The sequence below is a fragment of the Puma concolor genome, chromosome A3 (assembly GCF_028749965.1).
Source record: "Puma concolor isolate L17-30 chromosome A3, mPumCon1.1.hap2, whole genome shotgun sequence".
NCBI lineage: Eukaryota > Metazoa > Chordata > Mammalia > Carnivora > Felidae > Puma > Puma concolor.
In genome coordinates, this window is record NC_141669.1 from 96,947,303 (window position 1) to 96,970,081 (window position 22,779).

Sequence of the window (22,779 nt, forward strand, 5' to 3'; positions counted from 1 at the left end):
CCATTCTTTCCCATACCAAAGGTGACGACTGGCCTCCATAATGCTGTATTTCCTGTCTTCTGACATCCCAATCACCATCAGCCTCTTAGCTCCAGAAAGATGTTGAAAAACGCTTGGCTACAATGCCAGATCAGTAACCAGGGTTCTTGGCACATCTCTCTACAAACGGCTCTACAAAGGCTCTGTCTGCTGTGTGTGGCACTCGAACCCGTCACATCCATTTTCACTTCTAGCTCACATAGCAACTATGTGCTTCACTAACCTTCAAGAGTGTTCCTTCAGAGCATTTAATAATAGCCATGGTGACCCTTGAATTTTCCAGCTTGAGGAATATAGATTATGTAGTGCTGAGGGCTATTGTGGGGTTTTTTTTGGGGGGGGAGAGGGGGTGGCTGGTAATCTATTTTTAATTCCTTCCTGCTCTGCTTGGAAAGTGACTGTTAAAATTCTCAGTATGGTGGTGAAGGACACCCCTACCCACCTTCCCAAAAAAGAGCAGGCACACAACTTCACAGAACACCTTCTGTTCTCAAAGGTCTAAGGTTCTTTGGGCTGCACTGAAGACTGTTTATATCTTTCCAGCATGACACTAAAAATAAGACTGGTTTTTGGATGTGGGATCAACATTTGGTTGAGCTCCTGAACCCTCAGAGGGGGTACACATGGGGCCCATGTCCCCATCAAGCAAAGAAAAGAGGTCCCAGAGAGTTGAGAAGTCCAAGTCAGGATTGGCAAAGTAGAGCTGCAGGCCTAATACATCCCCATGCCTGTTTTGTACAGTCTGCGAGCTAAGAATGGTTTTTAAATGTGTGAAGGGTTATAAAAGGGTATTTTAAAAAGCAAAAACTTTAGACACGGTATATGGCCTACAAAGACTGAAATATTTACTGTCTGGCCATTTGTCAGACAAGTTTGCTGACCCCTGGTCGGAACTAGCAAGGACCTCAACCACCTAGGGGGTGCTTGCCATTTCCTGAGATTCGGTGAGCTGAGTTCTGACAATTCCAAGTCCCCCTCACTCACGTTGTGTTTGTTTTCCTTTTACATTCAGTAACACTGGAAGTAGAATGTTCCATATCTTTCTGAGGAAAAACACAACAGGTATCAAATATAATAGCTTAGAAATGAATATTCACTTCTTCCAAAAAGACCAACAACATAGGTAGGGATCTGGTTCAATCCCAGTGTCTTTATTGTGACACAAAGAAGGCTCCTGCTTAAAAACCAGCCAGAGAGAATTCCAGGGATCAAAGCAATGATGACCACAGAACATCCTCACTCATCCTGTTCCAGACTTAGTTTCCCACTTGAGAGCACCAGCGTCCACCTTTGATATCAGCATCACTGATGTTGACTTACCTTGTCGCCCATGCCCTAGAAAAAGAATACAGAGGTAGAATCACAGCTGAATGGTCCCGGGATCTCACCTTTCAGTTTCTTAGATGCCTGCTCTAAATGTCCCTAAGAACGTCTGGATTCGAACTCAAAGGGAAAAAAGCATGGCATCCAGCCCTTCCTCAGACACAACCAGAAAAAATGGCAGCCACTGCCCACAGCAAAGCTGTTACTATTACCTGGTTCAGTGCAGTTCTTGCTGCTCCGGAGTCCTGCATCTTCTGAAGTCAGAGTATCGTTCACCTGCATTAACTTCCTCCCCACCGTCCATTGTCTGTCTTCCCCTAAGAGGTCCATGAAGTCGAGGTCTGGAGAGAAAAAGGTTACCACACATCATTAACAGTCAGGTTTTAGCCTTTACCAATGCTGCATGTCCAGTGTCTTGATCAGCCATCATTTGCTCACTGATGAGCCTATACACCCCATCCTGGCCCTTATTGTACTTCATCCATGCTGCCTCTAACTGCCTGCGGGCTTCCTCTAGAGGCTGGATCCTGCTGGGCCCAAGAGAGGCAGCCCTCAGCCACTAACCAGTAGGGAGTGTATAACTAACTACCTCACCGCTCCAATGGGATGACTATTAGGTATGTATTCTTTCTCCACTAGGAATATGCTCCAGTTGTCTACAGTGTAACTCTGCTGATAAAGCACAATTTATTAACTGCTGTCCTTCCTTGCCTTAATTCCTCATTCCCAGTAACATGCTGATAATGTTTAACAACCAACTCTCCAGGGAAAGAAAGGTCCTGTTTTATAGCCATTGGCCAATTTCCGTAGTGTAAATATTCTCATCATGGCCAATTTCAACACGACCAACATGACCTCACTGAACACAGATTTGAAAAGAGATGGGTCCAATTCAGTTCTTAAGTCAGCATGACTGTCTCTATCCCACCAGCATCTACTCCCGTACCAGTATTTCCTTGAGCCACTTCTCAAATAAAGCTACTGCAACTGAACACTTGCCCAGGATCTGCTTCTGGAGGGTTGTCCAAGATAGGGCACCATGTCGATGTCCCCAGGATCTAGGCCAGTGACTACACAGATGAAAGCACACAGTGAACCACTGAATGCGTGATGGGATGAGCAGGCTAATAGTGCTGAGGCCTCCAGCCGACATGACTGTAGGGACCAACATGCCAGGAGAAAGGATGGATGATGAAGGGCACATCAGAGGGGAGAATGGAGCACGTTTTGTTAAAGACTTGTTGAGCTTGAAGTGTCTGTGGAACATGGAAAGGGAGGTAAGCTGCCTGTATGCATGTGGGTGGGGACACTTCAGGGGAAAGAGCTAAGCAACAGAGAGCATCTAGAGAGTCATAAGCAAACAGGGAAGAGTATGAGACATGATGTCTGGGGTCTTCTGGAAGGTGGAGGGGAGAGGAGAGGAGAGGAGAGGAGAGGAGAGGAGAGGAGAGGAGAGGAGAGAAGAAGAAGTTGTGAAGAACTCAACATTGCTTCAGAGTGCAAGGAAAGTAAAAGAATTCAGCAATGAATCATGAAAGGAAAGAGGAAGGGGAATGGTATAAAGCAAGGTCAGCAGAAAGGGAATTTCAAGAGTGGCCAATGGCCTTGACCACTATGGACAATTCAAGCAAGACAAAGGCAAAGACACAACAGAGCTGGACATCAGAGAGCCACTGGAAGGTGGAAACAGCAAGCAAAGATGGTCTTTCTGGTGGCTTAGCACTAAAGAAAGATGTGGCATGAGGCAATGGCCACCTCTTAAGTGTCCAGAGTTGCTGTGGTCAGAAAATGGATCTAAGTACAAGATAAAGATCATGAGTCAAGTGGTGTTCATGAAAGGCCACAGGGTACATCCCACCCAGCCACATCAATATGGTGTTCTGAAATGATCAATGAAGAGCTAGGTCATCATACCCATTCCTCTATTTCCATGGTGATTTTAGTTTCCCAAATGATTTCACCTTCATTACTGAATTTGAACCTCACAACACCACTTAGGAAAGAAAGAGGGAATGTCTTTCCATTTCTTTAAATCTTCTTCAATTACCTTCATAAGCTTTCTATAGTTTTCAGCATACAGATCCTTTACATCTTTGGTTAGATTGATTCCTAGGTATTTTATGCTTCTTGGTGCAATTGTGAATGGGATCAGTTTCTTGATTTGTCTTTCTGTTGCTTCATTGTTAGTGTATAAGAATGCAACTGATTTCTGTACATTGATTTTGTATCCTGCAACTTTGCTGAATTCATGTATCAGTTCTAGCAGACTTTTGGTGGAGTCTATCGGATTTTCCATGTATAATATCATGTCATCTGCAAAGAGCGAAAGCTTGACTTCATCTTTGCCAATTTTGACGCCTTTGATTTCCTTTTGTTGTCTGATTGCTGATGCTAGAACTTCCAGCACTATGTTAAACAACAGCGGTGAGAGTGGGCATCCCTGTCGTGTTCCTGATCTCAGGGAAAAAGCTCTCAGTTTTTCCCCGTTGAGGATGATGTTAGCTGTGGGCTTTTCATAAATGGCTTTTATGATCTTTAAGTATGTTCCTTCTATCCCGACTTTCTCAAGAGTTTTTATTAAGAAAGGGTGCTGGATTTTGTCAAAGGCCTTTTCTGCATCGATTGACAGGATCATATGGTTCTTCACTTTTTTTTTGTTAATGTGATGTATCACGTTGATTGATTTGCGAATGTTGAACCAGCCCTGCATCCTGCTCATGGGTTGGAAGAATAAATATTGTCAAAATGTCAATACTACCCAAAGCTATCTACACATTCAATGCAATCCCAATCAAAATTGCACCAGCATTCTTCTCGAAACTAGAACAAGCAATCCTAAAATTCATATGGAACCACAAAAGGCCCCGAATAGCCAAAGGAATTTTGAAGAAGAAGACCAAAGCAGGAGGCATCACAATCCCAGACTTTAGCCTCTACTACAAAGCTGTCATCATCAAGACAGCATGGTATTGGCACCAAAACAGACACATAGACCAATGGAATAGAATAGAAACCCCGGAACTAGACCCACAAACGTACGGCCAACTCATCTTTGACAAAGCAGGAAAGAACATCCAATGGAAAAAAGACAGTCTCTTTAACAAATGGTGCTGGGAGAACTGGACAGCAACATGCAGAAGGTTGAAACTAGACCACTTTCTCACACCATTCACAAAAATAAACTCAAAATGGATAAAGGACCTGAATGTGAGACAGGAAACCATCAAAACCTTAGAGGAGAAAGCAGGAAAAGACCTCTCTGACCTCAGCCGTAGCAATCTCTTCCTCGACACATCCCCAAAGGCAAGGGAATTAAAAGCAAAAGTGAATTCCTGGGACCTTATGAAGATAAAAAGCTTCTGCACAGCAAAGGAAACAACCAACAAAACTAAAAGGCAACCAACGGAATGGGAAAAGATCTTTGCAAATGACATATCGGACAAAGGGCTAGTATCCAAAATCTATAAAGAGCTCACCAAACTCCACACCCGAAAAGCAAATAACCCAGTGAAGAAATGGGCAGAAAACATGAATAGACACTTCTCTAAAGAAGATATCCGGATGGCCAACAGGCACATGAAAAGATGTTCAGCGTCGCTCCTTATCAGGGAAATACAAATCAAAACCACACTCAGATATCACCTCACGCCAGTCAGAGTGGCCAAAATGAACAAATCAGGAGACTATAGATGCTGGAGAGGATGTGGAGAAACGGGAACCCTCTTGCACTGTTGGTGGGAATGCAAATTGGTGCAGCCGCTCTGGAAAGCAGTGTGGAGGTTCCTCAGAAAATTAAAAATAGACCTACCCTATGACCCAGCAATAGCACTGCTAGGAATTTATCCAAGGGACACAGGAGTACTGATGCATAGGGGCACTTGTACCCCAATGTTCATAGCAGCACTCTCAACAATAGCCAAATTATGGAAAGAGCCTAAATGTCCATCAACTGATGAATGGATAAAGAAATTGTGGTTTATATACACAATGGAGTACTACGTGGCAATGAGAAAAAATGAAATATGGCCTTTTGTAGCAACGTGGCTGGAACTGGAGAGTGTGATGCTAAGTGAAATAAGCCATACAGAGAAAGACAGATACCATATGGTTTCACTCTTAAGTGGATCCTGAGAAACTTAAGAGAAACCCATGGGGGAGGGGAACAAAAAAAAAAAAAAAAAAAAAAAAAAAGAGGTTAGAGTGGGAGAGAGCCAAAGCATAAGAGACTGTTGAGAACTGAGAACAAACTAAGGGTTGATGGGGGGTGGGAGGGAGGAGAGGGTGGGTGATGGGTATTGAGGAGGGCACCTTTTGGGATGAGCACTGGGTGTTGTATGGAAACCAATTTGACAATAAATTTCATATATAAATAAAAAAAAAAAAAAAAAAAAAAAAAAGGAAAGAAAGAGGGAGCAGGGATATTGTCCACTTTGTCCATTGTTGCCTCTCTAACACCCAATCACTCCTGGTTCTGAGGAGATGCTCGGTATATGTGTTGAAATAACCATTACCACTTTGAATATGGATAAAGTAAGACTCATGGAAGTTTCTGGAAATCGCAATGCTTGTAGGCATCTCACCTAAGCCACAGGACACACATAATACCAACAGCTCATGCACTGAGATCTTCCTCAAATGGAATCTGCTCTCAAATCTAAAATTATCAAGATATCTCATTATGACTTATGCATATTAGTCAGAACAGCCACTAGGCATATTCACATAAAAAATGTACAATGTGGAGCCAAACTAGAATAAACAATAAGTTTAGATTCTGAAATGCAAAAGCGTACATGGAGGCCACATATATTAGTTTAGTCAAAACTGAGAGAGCAATACCAAAGATAATTCAAGGTGAAAGCAAGACATTTGTGTACTCTGGTTAATCTCAACAGTTAATTCTTAGGATTAAGAATGGTGAGATGCAGAGAAAAATATTTTCAAAAACTCATAAAGAAACAACAAGGTCAGTGGTCTGAAAATCCAACAATCAACATGAAATGTGAATATAGCACCATATTGTCACAAATGATCTAAAAGTGTGGAGAAAGACATCCCATTTGTCTCAGGCTGGGTTTCCACGCAAGCAGCCCAAGACAAGGATTTGAACACTCGTGTTTTCTCTGGGGGATGGAGATGATCCCAGGAAGCACCTGGGGGGAACAGGGACATGGGACAGGTAAGAGGAGCCAGCCAACAAAGGGTACGCTTCAAGCCAATTGCCAAAATGAGTAAACTAAAGCTTGGCTCCCCTGGAAAGCTCTGGGGGTCAGGGCAGACAGGTATCTAAGACACTCAAGGGGTGAGGAAGTTTAGGTATGTATCCACCCATTCCTGATCTGCCATTGGTTGAAGGCTATTTCCAGGGGACATGAATTCCCTGGCACTTCCAACCTGCCACATGGGTGTCCAAGGTGGGCTCTAGTGTCCAGAAGAAGACCTTAGACAATGAGAGGGAGATGCTGAAAGTTAAGCAGTGCCAGTGTGCACTGAAGAGGTAAGAACAAAGAGATATGGGCAGGGCAACAATGGCATCTTCCAGTCTGCGTGAGATCCAAAGATAGAGTGGTGCTAGGGACCAACAGATTGGCCATTCTGCTGTTTCATAATCTGGGTCAAAGAAAAGTATTTTGTGGTACTACAATCCTAATGTTTAGGAAAACTCCAAAGATTTGCAAAGAAGCAAGTGTCCCTTCCAATGACTTCCAAAGTTATTTCTTAGGCCAAGTTTCCATGGTTCTGTAATTCTGAAAGAAAAGCTGATACCAATTAAGAGATATAAAAATAAAGCCAGCTATTGTAGCAGAAAATTAGAGGATTTTTTTTTACATAATGATTCAATATCTTCAGGCATTAGAGACTATTAAGGCAGCACCTCTGGATTCCAAAACCTACAAATTTTTATCTCAACAAAAATATATTTGACCACTAACCACTGATCGACCAATGCAGACACCAGAGTCTGAGAAAATCAGAGAGACGAAAGTAAGCACTGCATTCACTCACTCCCCATGGAGAACCAAGTGTGACAATATTATACCCCATTCCATTTGTCCTCATGAAATCCTGGTGAGGTAGGAAAGGGCAGTTGGTGCTGGGGTCGACTTGCCTTGGGAGTAAATATGTCAGGGTAGAAGAGCTTTTCCTAAAATCAGAACCAATCCATAGCCAGCCACATCAACTACAATTTAATTGTTATTATGGCTTCCACTTATTGAGGGCCTATTATGCACAAAGAACTTTCTATTCCATCCATGTTTCATCTTACTTAACAAGTCTTATTTTTAACTATTAGCTTGATTTGCAAATAAGGAAGCCAAAGCACAAAAAGGTTGAAAGACTCTCCCAGGGTCACAAGCAAGGAGGAGTCGAATGGGGATCTGAACCCAGGCCTAGTGACCCAATGGCCACATTCTTGGTAGATCCCTGGAGAGAATGAAATCCATCTGGTATTCAGCTACGGCAAGGTAGATCAACAATGCAGCCTGCACCTTATAAGAGGTTAGGGGTGAAAATAGTCTCACTAAACTGCCTTCCAGGAAGGTTGTTTCCTCAGAAACAATTAGGAACAGCAATGGGGCACACACAGCATGAAACGATCACAAACTGAAAATAGTTCCAAAAACCCTAGTGAACACATGATGCTCTGCCCAGTGTGTTTTTCTTACAGACTAAGCCGGTCCCATCGGTCATGACATGGAGGGCTATATTCTCGGATTTAGGAGGAGGGACAGAGGGTGGGACACGGGGAGGGCACAGGGCACTGGGAGCAGCACCCACAGTTGGTTTCTCACTGCTCTCCCTTCACTCATCTCTGGCTTCCTTAGACTTCGCTGCTAGGGCAGAGGCTGCTCCACAAAGCTACACTTGAGCAATGTCAACAAAAACACTTGGCGCCTGTCCACCGCATTCTTGGCTCCTCATCTGCCAGGGCCTGGAAGTTGCATGTTGGCCTAATTAGTCAGGGGGTGGAGGGCGGGGGTCGTGTGAGGAGGGAGGCAGATGGCTCACATGTCATATGTCACCAGCAGAGGCAGCATGTATGACTGCAGGCTCTGAGAAGGGGGGACAGGAGGGGGCCATGAAGATAGCGTGGGGTGCCTGCTGAAAGGGGAAGAAGTTCTCAATCCGAGGCTCAAGCCACATGCACTAAGGAAGGAAAGAAGAGGAGGCTGGGTGCCAAGTTTCCATTACAGAGCTGTGTGCTCACCCTCTCCTGCTCTCACCAACCCCCCTCTGTCTTTCTCTGTCTTCCCCCACCCCTTCTTCTTCCTGGGACTGGAGCTGGGAGAACCCAAGGTTTTCTGACACCAAGAATGGGTTTCCTTGGGTGCCCCAGATCCCGGCCTTCACTCTAAGATTAACACACTTTCTCTTGTGTGTCCCCTTGTCCCACAGGGTTTCCACCCTTCCCAAATACCGGCCCCAGGCCCCTCAGAGGGGTGTGGCTGTCTGCTTTCTGAGACACAGGGACTAGCAGCAGATGGGCATGTCTGCTGCAACAGCATCATGACCATCCTGCATGCCCCGTGCCTATGCACCAAGCCACTCCATGCTCTCACAGTGCATTTCCGCTGTCTTACTGCTGTTGCTGATGGGGCTAAATGGCCAAGCCGGAATCAAGCCCAGATCTAACTCCAAAGCCCAGGTATGAGCATTCCACCTTTCCCAGAGCTCCAGGAGCCCAGGGGACTTGGCCTCCAGGGGTCAGCACATTCACTTTGAGAGGCCATGTTAAGTCTCCCCTCCCCCCAAACTGGAATACTGCATTTCTTCTTGAAACTGGGATGGAGGGAGCCACCACTCTGAAACACCCAGAGGATCAGGGCAATAGCCCCTCATTTGCAGATGGGGAAACAGAGTCTCAGAATGCTTAATGCAACAATGAAGAAATAATATACAGAAAACTCACTTAAGAGAACAAGAGACGGAGCCGATGACCACAGGGACTGACTCTGGCTCTCTAGGCTGGCTCAGCGCTCCTCACCAAGGCTATAAATACCCCACCCTGAAGTTTACACAGCTGTCTCCACTCTCTGCACCCTGGGTCTTCACCTCAGGGTCGGAGGTCAGGTTTGCATAAGCCCGCAGCCAGCAGACCGCCTTCTGCAGACTTGGTGAACAGGGGTGCATCTGCCCACCCCCAGCAGCACCCTCCACCCCTAGAGTCTCTCGAGAGTGAGCCTGGTGCTTCTCACCCTCTGTGAGTAAAGAGGCAGCAAGGGAGGCTCTGACTTTCTGCATGTGGATTTTCACATGGATTTTCCAGCTGAAAGAGAGTGTGTCTCTGCACTGTTCTTGGTCCTTGGAAAGGAACACACACTGTGGAGAGGTTGCGAGCTCTCCAAAACCACCAGGAGAGGAAGAAGCCAGAGGCTGAATGAGCTGTACACTGGGTCTTCTCCATTGCCTCAAAGCTTCCAGAAAAGACAGAGAAGGGCAGATCCAGAGACCTCACTGCTGCGGGGAGGCCACACATTCTGCTTAAATGTCTCCTCTCTAGCTGCTCACACGTGCTGTCCAGTGGGTGGGGGACTCTTAGAACCCAGTGGGCTGAGTCAAGTTCTCCCCTCTCCTGCGCTCCATCTACATACGGCATTCACAGACTGCTGCTTTCACACTGAATTTGAACCTTCTAGCACTGAGGCACACCTCTTCAAGAGGAAAGTTGAAAGTTGAAGGCTTTTGGTCCCTCCAAAAGGCCTTCCTTCCACTCCAAGGTCAAAGGTAACCCTGAACCACCTACCCCACTGAGGCAGGCACTTCTGCTGATGCCCAGTCTCCTGATGGTCTCCCCTCCTTCACAGAGTGGTTGCTTAGCTGCAGCATGGGCACTGCCTGGGGGGCTAGCTGGAAACACAGATCTCAGGCCGAGGAGAGCTAGAAGCTCTCATGGGGCACACTGGAGCCTGAGCCACTGCTCCCATGTCCCGGAGGCAGTCCTCCCAGCACAACACACACAAGGGGGCTGCAGGGCACAGAGAGCTGGTCCCTGCCCAGCCCTGCTAGACCGAGGCGTGCAGGAAAGCAAGAACCTTGGGTGGCAAAAAGAAGGCAGGGAGCACACAGCTTGGTGGCGCTTCGGGCCATGCCATGGTGCTCAATCGTGTCCTGCATCAGAATGACTGGTCTCACTGCCCACCCACAGGAGGGAAAAAGGAGGGCCTAGCTATCTCTCTACTCCCCTACAAAGTCTCCGCTACTGCTGCACCTTGCCTTCCCTGACATCAACCCCTACACAGCCAGCCCCAGCCCACTCACTCCCCCCAGGCTCACAGAAGCTGGCTGAGCCCCTGCAAGAGTGGCCTTGGGGCAAGGGACTGCCTAAGGCCCTCAACCCAAAGGCATGAGCCAAGTGTCCGAACTGGCCCCAAATACAGACTCTGCTGTGGCAAAAGAAGGCAAGTCTGGTTGTGAGACTCTGAGCCTCTCACAGCTTCCAGAAGGAAGCCCTTCCTCCAGGCAGCCTTCCCTGACCTTCCAGGACCTCTTCCACCACAAGCTCCCAGAGAAGGAGCTTCTCCTCCTTTAGAGCATGTATCAAAGACAGAATCATAACTGTCTTTATTGCTCCTTCCCACCCCCAACCCGTATGCAAGCTCCAGGAATACCCAGCCTGTTTGTGTGTCTTCACTGTGTCTGCCTGGCCTAGAACTCAGAGGATGCTGGACAGCCACCGTGTCCTAGTGTTTCACTCAAGCCACCATATGGGTGGGCCTAGAGTATTCAGCAAATCCCCAGGAAAGATCCCCGGGTGATTCTATATCATCCCTCAGGGGACATGCCCCTCGACTAGGGGGTCATGTTTAAATGACAGGCTGGGAATCTTAGTGGCAAATCTGAACCAGAATTCAGGTTTTCCAGGTTCATGGACAAAACTGTTTGCGTTACAGCCTTGCCACTCAAAGTGGTCCTGGCACCAGCCACATCAGCATCACCTGGGAGCTTGCTAGAAATGCATGATCCGGGGCCCACCTCAGACCCACAATGCATGAGATGCTGCATTTAAACAGGTGGCTTGGTCCCCTGGGTAGCTCAGTCGGTTAAGCATCTGACTTCAGCTCAGGTCATGATCTCACGGTTTGTGGGTTTGAGCCCCACGTCAGGCTCTGCGCTGACAGCTCAGAGCCTGGAGCCCGCTTCAGATTCTGTATCTCCCACTCTCTCTCTGCCCCCGACCTGCCTGTGCATTCTCTCTTACTCGCTCGCTCTCTCTCTCTCAAATAAACATTTTAAAAATCAAATAAATAAAATAAACAGGTGGCTCACATGCACCATCTCCTCCTATTTTGTTCGCAAATGTTGTTGTATGCCTGTGCAACAGTACAGCTCCCACCTCTGAAGTCTGAGGTGCAGGGACCCCTCAACATCCTCAGAGACCGGAAAGGCCTCTCACAGAACACCTCATGAGCCCTGGCCAGAGATGGTGCTTTGGCCCCCACAGTGCTGTCCATCCAGCCTGAGACACTTGCTCCCATGTCTGCCTCCCCAGATCCATTTTCCGATTCCTCTGAAAGGCTTGAAAGACCTGGCCCTGGGCGCCTGGTTTCAGAGCTTTCTCTTTTCAAAACAGCTCCTCTTCTTTCACTGCCGTACTAAATAAAGCAAGTGGGTTTATTCCAAGGACCCCAGGGCTTCTGGTCATAGGAATTCACTATCTAGGGCATTTGGTGACTTGGGATCCTAGCTCCAGCTCTGTAACTAGCTCCGGGCTGCTGGAGAAGCTGAGTCACTTTATCTGAGTTGCTGCATCTGAGAATTGAAAGGCATGAATGATCCGACCTCTAAAGTCCCTTGAGCTTGGATATTTTTTTAAGATTTTATTTTTTAAGCAATCTCTACACCCAATTTGGGGCTTGAACTCACAACCCCGAGATCAAGAGCCACACAATTCCACTGAGTACGGAGCCAGCCAGGCACCCCAAGTTTAGATCTTTTTAAATCTAGGGTAGAGTCATCTGACCAAAGGTCAACAGAGTCCCATGGTACATCTATCTCCATCCTTCAAAGTCAAGCACTCCAGGAAGATGGGCCACATGACTTACTGAGGAGTGGGAAGAAAATATTAGAACCTCCACATCTTTATCACGTGACAGTCCCCAAACTTCCCTGGCCTTTATCCTCACCATGTTTATGGGTGCACTGCCAAACAGAGGGCTCTTTCTTTTCTCTGCACGAATGTCTTTCATCCTGCCACAAACACAGAGCCTCCCAATGGCTTCTATGAACCAAACTAATAAAGCTATGAGGGCACCAGGCAATTGTATGGGAATTAAGATGGCTTTGGGGCATAAAGGGTTCAAGTATAGGCTGCAAGGGATGAAAGCTGGCCACTGATAGTGGAGAGAGAGAGAGTCTGTACACAGTCTCCAAATACCCTGCCAACCTGGGCCAGATGATGGCTAGACGTTGGCCCAATCAAACAAACAAAAGCTTCAAATGTCCAATGCTTTAGATGGCAATGCAGTGTCTACCATGTTGGGAGGTGCACTGGTTTGGGTTCTCCAAATGCTGAATCTGAGACAAAGACTTGGGTGCAAGTAGTTTACTCTGAAGGTGATCCCAGGTAGGAGGAATGAGGGAGAGTGGAACGCAAGACAAGGAAAGGGACACGAAATACATAAGGACTCACTATGGAAGTTGCTTCTATTGACAACTAGGGCACAAACCCCCTGGAAGCTCAGAGATGTATCCAGGATGCCTACCTGAATGAAGAGGGCCATGGTTCCTATAGCCCACTAGCTGAGGGTTGCTCATGAGCATGAACCCCCCAAATTCTGGGCTGCACTTTTGAGTGTACCAAACCAGCTCCTACCTACTGGGAAAGACCCTGGGCTATGCTTGAGGGCCACTGCAACTTTTAGAAGTCTGAACTCACACCGAACTGCCCACCACGGCTGCAGCCAGAATCCCAGAAGAGCTTAGGGGTGTCTCAGGGGACATCAAATGATGTCAGCTACCAAAGGTAACCTTGGCCTCATCTTGGAAAGAATGCCTCTTAAAGCAAGTAGGAAGATAGAGCCACAGATGTATATTTTCCAATAAAGTTTTCCTTTTCTTCTCTCTTCTCTCACCAGGGAACCTGACGCCAGAACTAAAATATCCTCCTGATGTTTCACAATGAGAAGGACAGGGCCAAAGAGAGGACAGGCAGTGCAGTTTTCATTTAAGCACAAAGCCACTTGGTTCTTCTCACTTTTTCCTACTCTTTGGCCCACCACTTGCCACTTTCCAAGCTGGAAACTGAAGCCAGCCATCAGAGAGAAACAAGGTTGAGTGGAAAGAAAGATAGGATCCATTCCCTCTCAGGTTTCAGTCCCAAGTCCGAGATCCAGCACCAGGAAAGGGAAGATGGGAAGAAAGTACGTGAATGGTCAGACCAGGATAAGTTGACACGTATAGGACCTTTCAAGGCCACCACCTGCTACCTGAGCAATGGGCAGGGCTGCTTCTCACCTTCCAGCCAGAGAGCAACATGTCCCTTGCCCCAGTGAAACCTGCCAAGGGTACTTCTATGGATTTGGTATTTACCTAAATGAGGCTTTGTTTATTTTCTAGAGTCCTGACAAAAGCAGGCTGTCAATAACTTCCCGTTGAGAAGAATCGCTGAAAACAACAACCAAGATTCAGTAATTAGGATCGGTCATGTGACCCTTCATCGTGCTCTGTGCAGTTTGCTCTATGTATGCCTGTCTATGCCCTTCCCTCCAGCCCATGCTCTCTCTCCCAAAGCCACCATTAGGCCCTTCCATCCCAAATGCTGAAAGAGACCCTGTCCATCACAGCTACGAGCAGCAGTCAAGGTCAGTAAGCCCTTTGACAGGGTGCCAGAAAGAAATCAAGAAAATAAAGGGCCTCTTCCATTGCTTCTGAAAGTGAAGGAAGTAGGAAACAAGAGGCAGGAGGGCAACAGGAGGGCAACAGGAGGGCAACAAAAGGACACACATACACACACAGATTGAGAAGCAGCGATGGAATGAGGGACTCTGGGAACTGCAGGATGAGCCTGCCCATCACTCCTGGAATCACGTATGAGTCACTCCCTGGCAGAAGGATGAGTGGGCACTGAAATGGAGAAAAGTCACAGACACAGTGGATGGGGTTAGTACATGTCTCTTATGGTAGATGTCATGGACATTGTGGTTCTTTTCTCAAGACCCTTCCACTCTTCCCCACCATGTAGCAGCATCAAGTTTTGGAGAAGGCGTAGCTTGACCCCACCTCATCTCCAGGGCTGGGCCCATAGCCAAAAAAGATTGGTTCGGGAGTAGCAAGTGGCCCTATTCAGGTCAGTGAGATGTGAGGGAAGGTTTGCCAGCAGCTTCTGGTAAGGAAGGAGTCTCCCTCTCCAGAGAGACAAGCTGATGTCGTATTTCTCTCTCCTTCTGAGTAAAGAATTCCTGGAACCTCTGCAGCCATTTTGCCACCATGGGAGAAGCTGGCCTTGGGATGAAGCTCACATAAGGAAGGGAGGAAAAGAGAGGGGGAAAAAGTGAGTCCCTACAACATCACTGGTCCACTGTCAGGCCCACCTACAGAAACCTACAGAAACACCGTCTGAAAAATGCCCAATGTGTTAGGTGTTTTGAATTTTTTGTATTTGACAGCATGAAGTGTCATGACTGATGTATCAGATTAATCCTTTCGTTAAGAAGATAATGAGTGCTGCCATGAGAAACATCAAACTTTGGTCCAAACCTCAGCTGTGCAACTTTCTAACCTACATGACCTTACCACTGCATGAACTTCTTGCTGGACGCTGGCCCTACACATAAGTGAATGTCCACACATTAGCCCACCTAGATACAAAGCTTCCTAATAAAAGCAGTGAAAGCTCATCACAAAGTCCCTCCTCCCTTCTCAGGGATCCATTATCCATCAGGTGAAACCACCATAGAGTAAATGGTAGCATCTGTCATTCCCTTGTCACCCATCATGAGAATCTAACAGTCAGCAGTGTGGTCTCTCAGCTCGAAACAGCAGTAGACAGGAGGCTGGATAAAAGGATGAGGAGCCCCTGGAACAAATTCCCATTGCTCCAGAAGGATTCCTTGCCTCAGAAAAGTTCAGTGAAGCCATGAAAGGTTCTGTGAATGGTGTCATCTAATTTCTGAGGAGTCAGCAGCATGTAATGAAAGCCTCATGAGGGGTGGGGGCTTCTGAAGTGCTGTAGAAAGCCTTTCCCTGCCATCGCCTGCTTGCAGGGCCACTCTGATTTGGTGCTCAATCAGGAACACACCACATCTGTGACTCGAGCACATCCCATTCCCTCCGATGACAGGCGTGAGCTGCTGCTACCGCCAGATGACAAACAGGAAGTCACTGAGTAAGGGGAATGTGTCCATCCATGCCAGAGGTGGCCACCCCACGGGAGGGCAGAGCTCCAATAATCATGTCCTATACAGCAATGTTGCCCCTAAGCCTTCAAAGGGCCACAGGGGACAGTGCTCTTGCAGCTTCAATCTTTTATGAGAAGCAATAAACCAGAAAATTCTCATCTGCAGAGGCAAACATAAGGGCTCTTTCTACAGATGCATGCACAGGATGCTCCGGGTGTGAGCCGAGAAATTTTTTTCTCTCTGGCTCTTTTTGTCTTTGGTTCGGGTTTACTGACCTCTACAATAACTAGTGTTATTGTTACTGCTACGTTTCTAAATGCAATACTGCTGTCCCTTCAGCAGCAGAATGGACCCTCTGTGGCCACTACGTGCTGGACACCGTACAAAGGTATACGCGCATTTGTATTCATAATATGTGCAACCCTGCGCATGCCTACCTCAAGCCTGGCATTACCTGGGGCATTTTGTAGCATCTCAAGATCCAACTTAATCTTATAAGAGCTTTGTAAAGTGGGTATTGTTATCCCCACTTCCAAAACAAGAAACCAATAGCTCAGAATCTAGGCCAACAATCTGCCAAAGGTCCCAGGCTACGTGTCTAGTTCCTGCCTTGGACTAGACTATAGGCAGCATGTAGTCCAAGGTCAGCATTAGGACTGTCCTGGTAGAATGAAGGTGATCTGCTTAGGTATGCAGGATTTTCAGCAGCAGAGCCTGGCTTGGAACCCCTCACCTTCATGTTCCCACTCCAGGAATCTTTCCTTTACCTTGACCTGCCCTAATCTCAGGACATCTAGATTCTTGCCTCAGTTTCACTAAGATGCTCTTCTGCATTATATTCCCCTCCATGTTTCCATCTGAGAAGACATGGGAGGAATACGGCTGGGGCTTCCTTTTTTTTTTTTTAAAGGAACATATGATGGGAGAATCGTGAAGAGATTTTACCATAGCCAAAATAAAAATGTTGTAAATATAGCAAAAAGTTAATGGCAGAGTCTAGATGGTGGGTATCTGAGTGTTCTTTCCATGTTACTATGTGGTTGAATATTTTCACAGAAAATGTCAGAAGGGAGATAATTATGAAGAAGGTCTCAGAGGTACATGAGTATCAATACCATCCCTCTTATCATATCTGGGAGTGAGGAAAAGGAAGATAATAGCAATGTGGCCAAGATCTGTGTGTTGTTCAAGGAAACCCTCCAGACCGGGCAGGGCAGTCACCACTGTGATCACAACAGCTTAGCTGGTTCCAAAACACGATGGGGTGCTATCACCCAGCACTGCTCTGTGCCCCAAACTATAGCCACTATACCCAAAAGGCTTCAGGGCCCACAATGTCACCACCAGACAGGCATGGCACCAACACAGTGGCCAAGTGCACTGCAAACACCTGTCATGGAGAAGAGTGTCGTGGCAGTCCAGCAGGTGGAAGCTGTCCATTCTAGAGCCAACACTCCTAAGCGCCAGAGCCTTCACTCCTGAGACACCCGGGCATTGGAGGCAGGACATCCCAGCACGTCACTGCCTGGCTAGCTGCATGCTCGCTTCATTTCCTCTTCTGTAACCACAGTCTGACTTATCTTCTCATCAGAGGGCTTCAGAGGCCTTCCCTCAGTAGCAAAGCCATATCAGCAAAGTGTCCTCTCCTGGGAGATCCATGAAATAACTTAGCTCAGAGGCAGGTTATCTTTGAGCAGCTCCATTTTCAATCCCTCCTCTGGATATCACGGTTACCAGAAAACGCACCTGACTCTAATTTAATCGCGATGCGCTATCCCTGCACTAATATTAAAATGGAAATCTTCTGGTGACATGGCACGTTTCTCTGGTGCATTACTGCCAGGGAGAGATAGGGCCTTGACATGCTTTGCTTTAGTGTCCTGGAAAACCACTCTGATTCTGTGGACACTGGCCTTTGTCGAATTTTCTGTCTCTTGTGCTTTATCCTCCTGTGCAAGCTCTGTGTCTGCTTATTCTTCTCTGGGGATTTCTGGAAAGCTCGCACTTAGTAGAAAAGCTATAGGAAAGTGTTCACTCTTATATCTTCCTTGCCATTACTGTTTCTATTACTATTTCTCTGTGACCACAATTATTTCAAAAGAAGCCCAGGAACGAAAGAAGTTTGCTTTTGCCTGTTCCCTGGAGAAATGTCAAAACTGGTTTTACATAAAGCCCTTGCTTCCCCATGCCCTTGCCCAAATGCTGAAATGGTGCAGCAACACCCATCCAGAGACATGGGACGACAGGGATGGGAACAGATAGGACAGGGGTGCCAGCCTCCTGCAACTGGGCCTCCACAAGGTTGTGAACACTTGCACTGGCCGTTTATGTGAAAACAGGTCCACAGAGAAGTAAAGGAGTTTAGGGATAGCATTCCAAACAGGGACCTATGCAAGAGCAAGTGCTGAAGAACACAGAAGATGACAAGGGTTCAGAGCCTCTAACAGCCTTCCAGGGGTTGGCTGAAGGAGCAAAGGGGAAAGACCACCTCACAGGGGAAAGACAAGCCACTCCCATGGGCTTTTTTTTTTTAATGCACTCAGATGCTTCCCTGCTCTTGCAGGAGTCAGGTATCTCCACAAAGCTGTACTACTTGGGAGTCTGCATTTCCCTATAGCACCCAGTAAAAGGCAGCCATGTCGCCTCTGTTGGGTGGAGCAGGATCCAGCAGCTCTAGAGGCGACAAACATGGAGCACAATGAGAAAGCCCAAAGTGGGGGTACAGGCTCATCACTGAGCAAATGATGGATGGTTAAGGCAATGGACATCCAGCTTTTGGTGAATAACAACTACAGAAGAGATTAGAGTAAAAAGACACTTGCTGAGATCATCTTCAGCCCTCCTTGTAGATGAGCCTGGGCCAAGGTCTGTGTTCTGACATTGAGCTTTTGGGGAAATACAGACACTTCCATGGTCTCTGGCTGGGCCATAAGGAGGTGAGGAATCCAGGCACTGGCTCCCATTAAGTCCTATTGCCAACCAGGGATTTACTGCCTGTTCTCTGGGCAGCGGTAGCCCCGGAGTCAAGTTTTCAAGAGGAGGATTGATTGAGAAAACCGTTGTTCAGGCTCAGACTGGAAATTTTTTTATAACAGCCCTGTCCACACTTAGAGCTGGCTCTGGTGGCTCATGGGGACAGGAGAAATTGATGGTCTCAGCTCTCAGGCTCACCTTATGTGACTCTGTGCCTCCTTCCAGGATTTCTCTTCAAAAACCTATTTTTGCAAATGGTTTTTAAAAGAGACCCAAATGAACTTTCTTTCAAGTTGGGTTTTCGCCATGGTACCAGATGAGTCATCAGAAGTCCAAACCTGGGGATCATTGTATGGCAGAATATAATTTTGGAACCAGGAAGGTCCTTCGAGAATGTGCAGCGCAGTGCGGTCCAAAAGAAATATACTGTGAGCCACATAGGCAGTTGTACCTTTTCTCCCAGACGTGTTAAAAAAGTAAAATGCAACAGATGAAATTAATGTTCATATATGTTACTTAACCTGACATATCAAAAACATTATAGTTTCACCATACAATAACTATAAAAATGATTTTACCACCTTTTTTGAGACATACCTTAACCTACCATAAAACCCACCCATTCGAAGTGTACAATTAAGTGGTTTCTAGTTTCCAGTTGTGCGACCATCACCACGATGTAGTTTAGAATATTTTAAGCACCCTGAAAAGACATCCTCCACCCGTTAGCAGTCACTCTCCATCACCCCCATGCTTAACTCTAGACAATCATTATATACTTTCTGCCTCTGAAGACCTGCCTATTTGGGACATCTCATCTAAATGAAATTATACAGTAGGGGGTCTTTGGTGACTGCCTCCTTTGACTTCACATAATGTGTTCAAGGCACACTGTGCATCAGGCCTTCCTTGCTTTTAACTGCTGAATAATATTCCATTGTGTGAATAAGTTATTAGTGAACTATTTCACATTCAGGTTTTGTACTAAAAGCCTTCAAAGGCCATTGTGCATTTTACACACACGGCATGTCTCTAACAGATGAGCCACATTTCAAGTGCTCAGTGTCCTCTATAAGGACAGATCTAGACTCTGCTTTGCTTGGGGCGGGGGGGGGGGGTGCGGACTGTGGCTGGGTGCCCAGACATTGTCCCACTGGGCCCACGGCATGGTTGAAAACAGAATGATGGCCAGCCAGGTTTGGAGTGTTGTTCAGAGAGAAAAGTGGCTGGCCTGCCGTGTTTCCATCTCTGCCCTCTCTATGGGGCCCAAAGCGTCAGTGAGGATGAAGCATGGTGCCACTGGGTGGGCCTGGGAACACCTGGGTTTGAGATGCCTAGAGCTGAAACCTACCTTCTCCCTAAAGAAAGCACCTCTCCACCCTGCAGATGAGCTGACTCCCAAAAATGAGAGCGGTACAAGGCAACAAAGGTTACACTCACAGGTCACTGTGAGTAAGACACTCAATTTCCCTGAAACCCCTTGATGGAGGGATAGTACACACATCCTTGACTTTATGGGGTGCTCGGGAGAGGAGATGGAGACACACCTGAGGAGGACAGGTCTGTTGGGTTAACAAGAGTCAATGAACTTCTATCTCTTATAAATAATGTTGTCCTGTGGATCCCCACCCAGGAAATCGAAGACATTTACTACTTATGAGTGAGGGCAGATGCATGTTTCTATGTGGCACAGGTACAGGAATTAAAACAATAAGAGCACATGCTTCTTGCACCAGAGAGTCTTCTAAGTGGTTCACATACAGCAGCTTCAATTCTTACAACTGTGTGTGGGAGGTAGCAGCAGCAGCATTGTTATTACTATTATTACTCACATTTAAAGATGAAGAAAGGTTGGCACACAGAGGTTAAGTAACTTACTCAAGGTCACAGAGCTAGGAACCAGAACAGCACGCATCTGAACCCAGGCAGTCTGCCTCTGGAATCTAGGCTCTCTGACCACCACATGCCCTCGAGAGGCCTCGGACATCCAAGGATCCCAGGGCCCTCCCCATGGAGCCTTTTCCTTCTAGATGGACCCGCTCAGACCTCCCAGCCCGTGCAGCAGCACCATCTCTGGGTTCGCACCTTCCAGCTCCGGAGGACATCTGTGGCCACCCTTGCTTAGATTACCCATGCTCTGTAGACGCATGAGTCAGGAACAACAAAAAAAAAAATTCCTCCTTCTTCTTATGAGCTACTATTACTTGTCATCATGCCTGCTGTATGAGCCACCAAGGTCTAGATTTATTAAACTGGGAGGCAAGCTGCTGAGTTTGTTGCTAAGGAGTGACAGACCACAACACATGGATTCACTGCTTTTGTCCCCAAAACCAGTCCCACCCCCGGCTTGCTGAAATCCCAGTACAAGCCAGCAAGCAGCCCATTGAGTATGAGAAAGGCAGCTTCCCCACCGGGGAACTCTCCCCACCATATACTGATGAAGTTGGGATCCTATCACCTGCTTAGGAACCCCTGGAGGTGTGGGGTAGCCACACAAAGGCAGCCAGGCTCTGGTTCCAGTTGGGAACAGGGAAATACCAGCCTCATAGGCACTGTCACCCTATAGAAGGAGCGCACTGTGATGGCAACAGCCAGAGTTACAGCCTAGCTGGAGGGCAGCACCGGTAACGTTTCATTCAGACAGTGTTACAAAAGGTCCCTGATGTCACAGAAAAAGACTTCCAGCTTCTCTTGAAAAACAGGGAGACCTGGAAAAATAGGCCTGAGTTCCTGCCATGTGGATAGCCCCGAGAGCAACTACTCCCCTTTGGACAAGGAAAGCTCCCTGGCCCTCACCACAGTCCCCACCCTCCCTACTCTCTCACCAGGCCTTCTATAGACATACAGCATGCACACAAGATCTGGCCACGCACAGAGGATGGTGAGGCCCCTGGTTTACCAAGCAGCATGTTCTCACCCATTATCCACATTCACACCCCACTTGGAGCTATGGTCAGCCTCCATCCCTCCTTTCCTGTGATACCTTCCCTCTCTGCCCTCAAGCCCCATTTCTTTACTCTCCCACTTTGATGCTACTCTTGCTCACATTTAATTCTGGAATGTCAGATCTTGTGTTTTTCTCACATATTAATGCCTCATTTCTCCATTCCAGAAGCTCTTTGAGGAAAGGAACATTCCATACCCTTCTTTTAGTTTCTTTGCTGCCAAACTGGGTTGAGCCCATGGTAGGTAGACAACAAGGGTGCTGTGACATAAGGAGGAGACCCTGGGGTGATGAAGGACAGAGAGGCACGACTCCATGCAGCTACTCAGAAGACCATGAAGGATGTAAAGACGTGGCTCCTACAAGTAAAGATGCTGATGACCCCAAATCAACAACTGTGAAACAATGAGGGAAGTGGATGCCAGACACCATGGCTGAAGGGTCTGGGAAGTCTAGAGGATTCCAACTTGACTGCTCAGAAGAGCTCAGGCCCTGTGGGTAACAGTGAGACTGTGTGAGGGTGACGGCTTGGCAAGCATTCATTAGTATGTGCGCCACATTCGCTGTCATCAGACCCTAACGTATGAAATTATTTCAAACCTCTCCCATAGTGAAAATGCTTTAGACACCAACAGTGGCAGGTCATTTACATTCAACATGTTGGTCACTGATTGAGATTTCTAGGACATAACCAGGGCCCTGGGACATCCAGAGGATGTGAAGTTGCAGGTCTATCCCTGCTTCCACCGTTCCTATAGGAAAAGACACGAGTCCACAGACCGCCAGAAAAATACAAGGATGCCTTCTGTAAATGATACCATTCTGTCCATTGCCTGGGGGCATATTAAGACCAGCACTATTGCCTAATCCCGTGGGAAGACCAAGCATCCAGGAACTGCTCCAGATGTTTCCACATGACCTTGCTTCACTCCATGAGGCAAAGTACCCATTGCATAATTCTATAAATCTAAATGCACATACAGCTCCTACCACAAGATTGTGAAATCAATTACCACTTCTTCATTGTATCTCTTCAGAATTTAACACAGAGCTATCAACATAATCCTAATATACGCTTACTCTTCCCCCATATTAGAGGCTCTACTGGAGGATCCAAAGAAGTTTATCATGGATGCTCCATTGAAAAAAAAAAAAAACTGT

General features: G+C 47.0%; 1 protein-coding gene across 4 annotated transcripts in view; it reads right to left on the reverse strand.

Moving 5' to 3' along the window:
- The window catches only part of SLC24A3 (solute carrier family 24 member 3), a 486,823-nt gene that overhangs the window by 420,021 nt on the left and 44,023 nt on the right, over positions 1–22,779 (reverse strand). For all 4 annotated transcript variants that reach the window (XM_086701591.1, XM_086701590.1, XM_086701592.1 and 1 more), the window contains exon 2: positions 1,575–1,703. In XM_086701591.1, the coding sequence (XP_086557717.1) occupies positions 1,575–1,703 (129 nt within the window). The remainder of the gene's footprint in view (positions 1–1,574; positions 1,704–22,779) is intronic.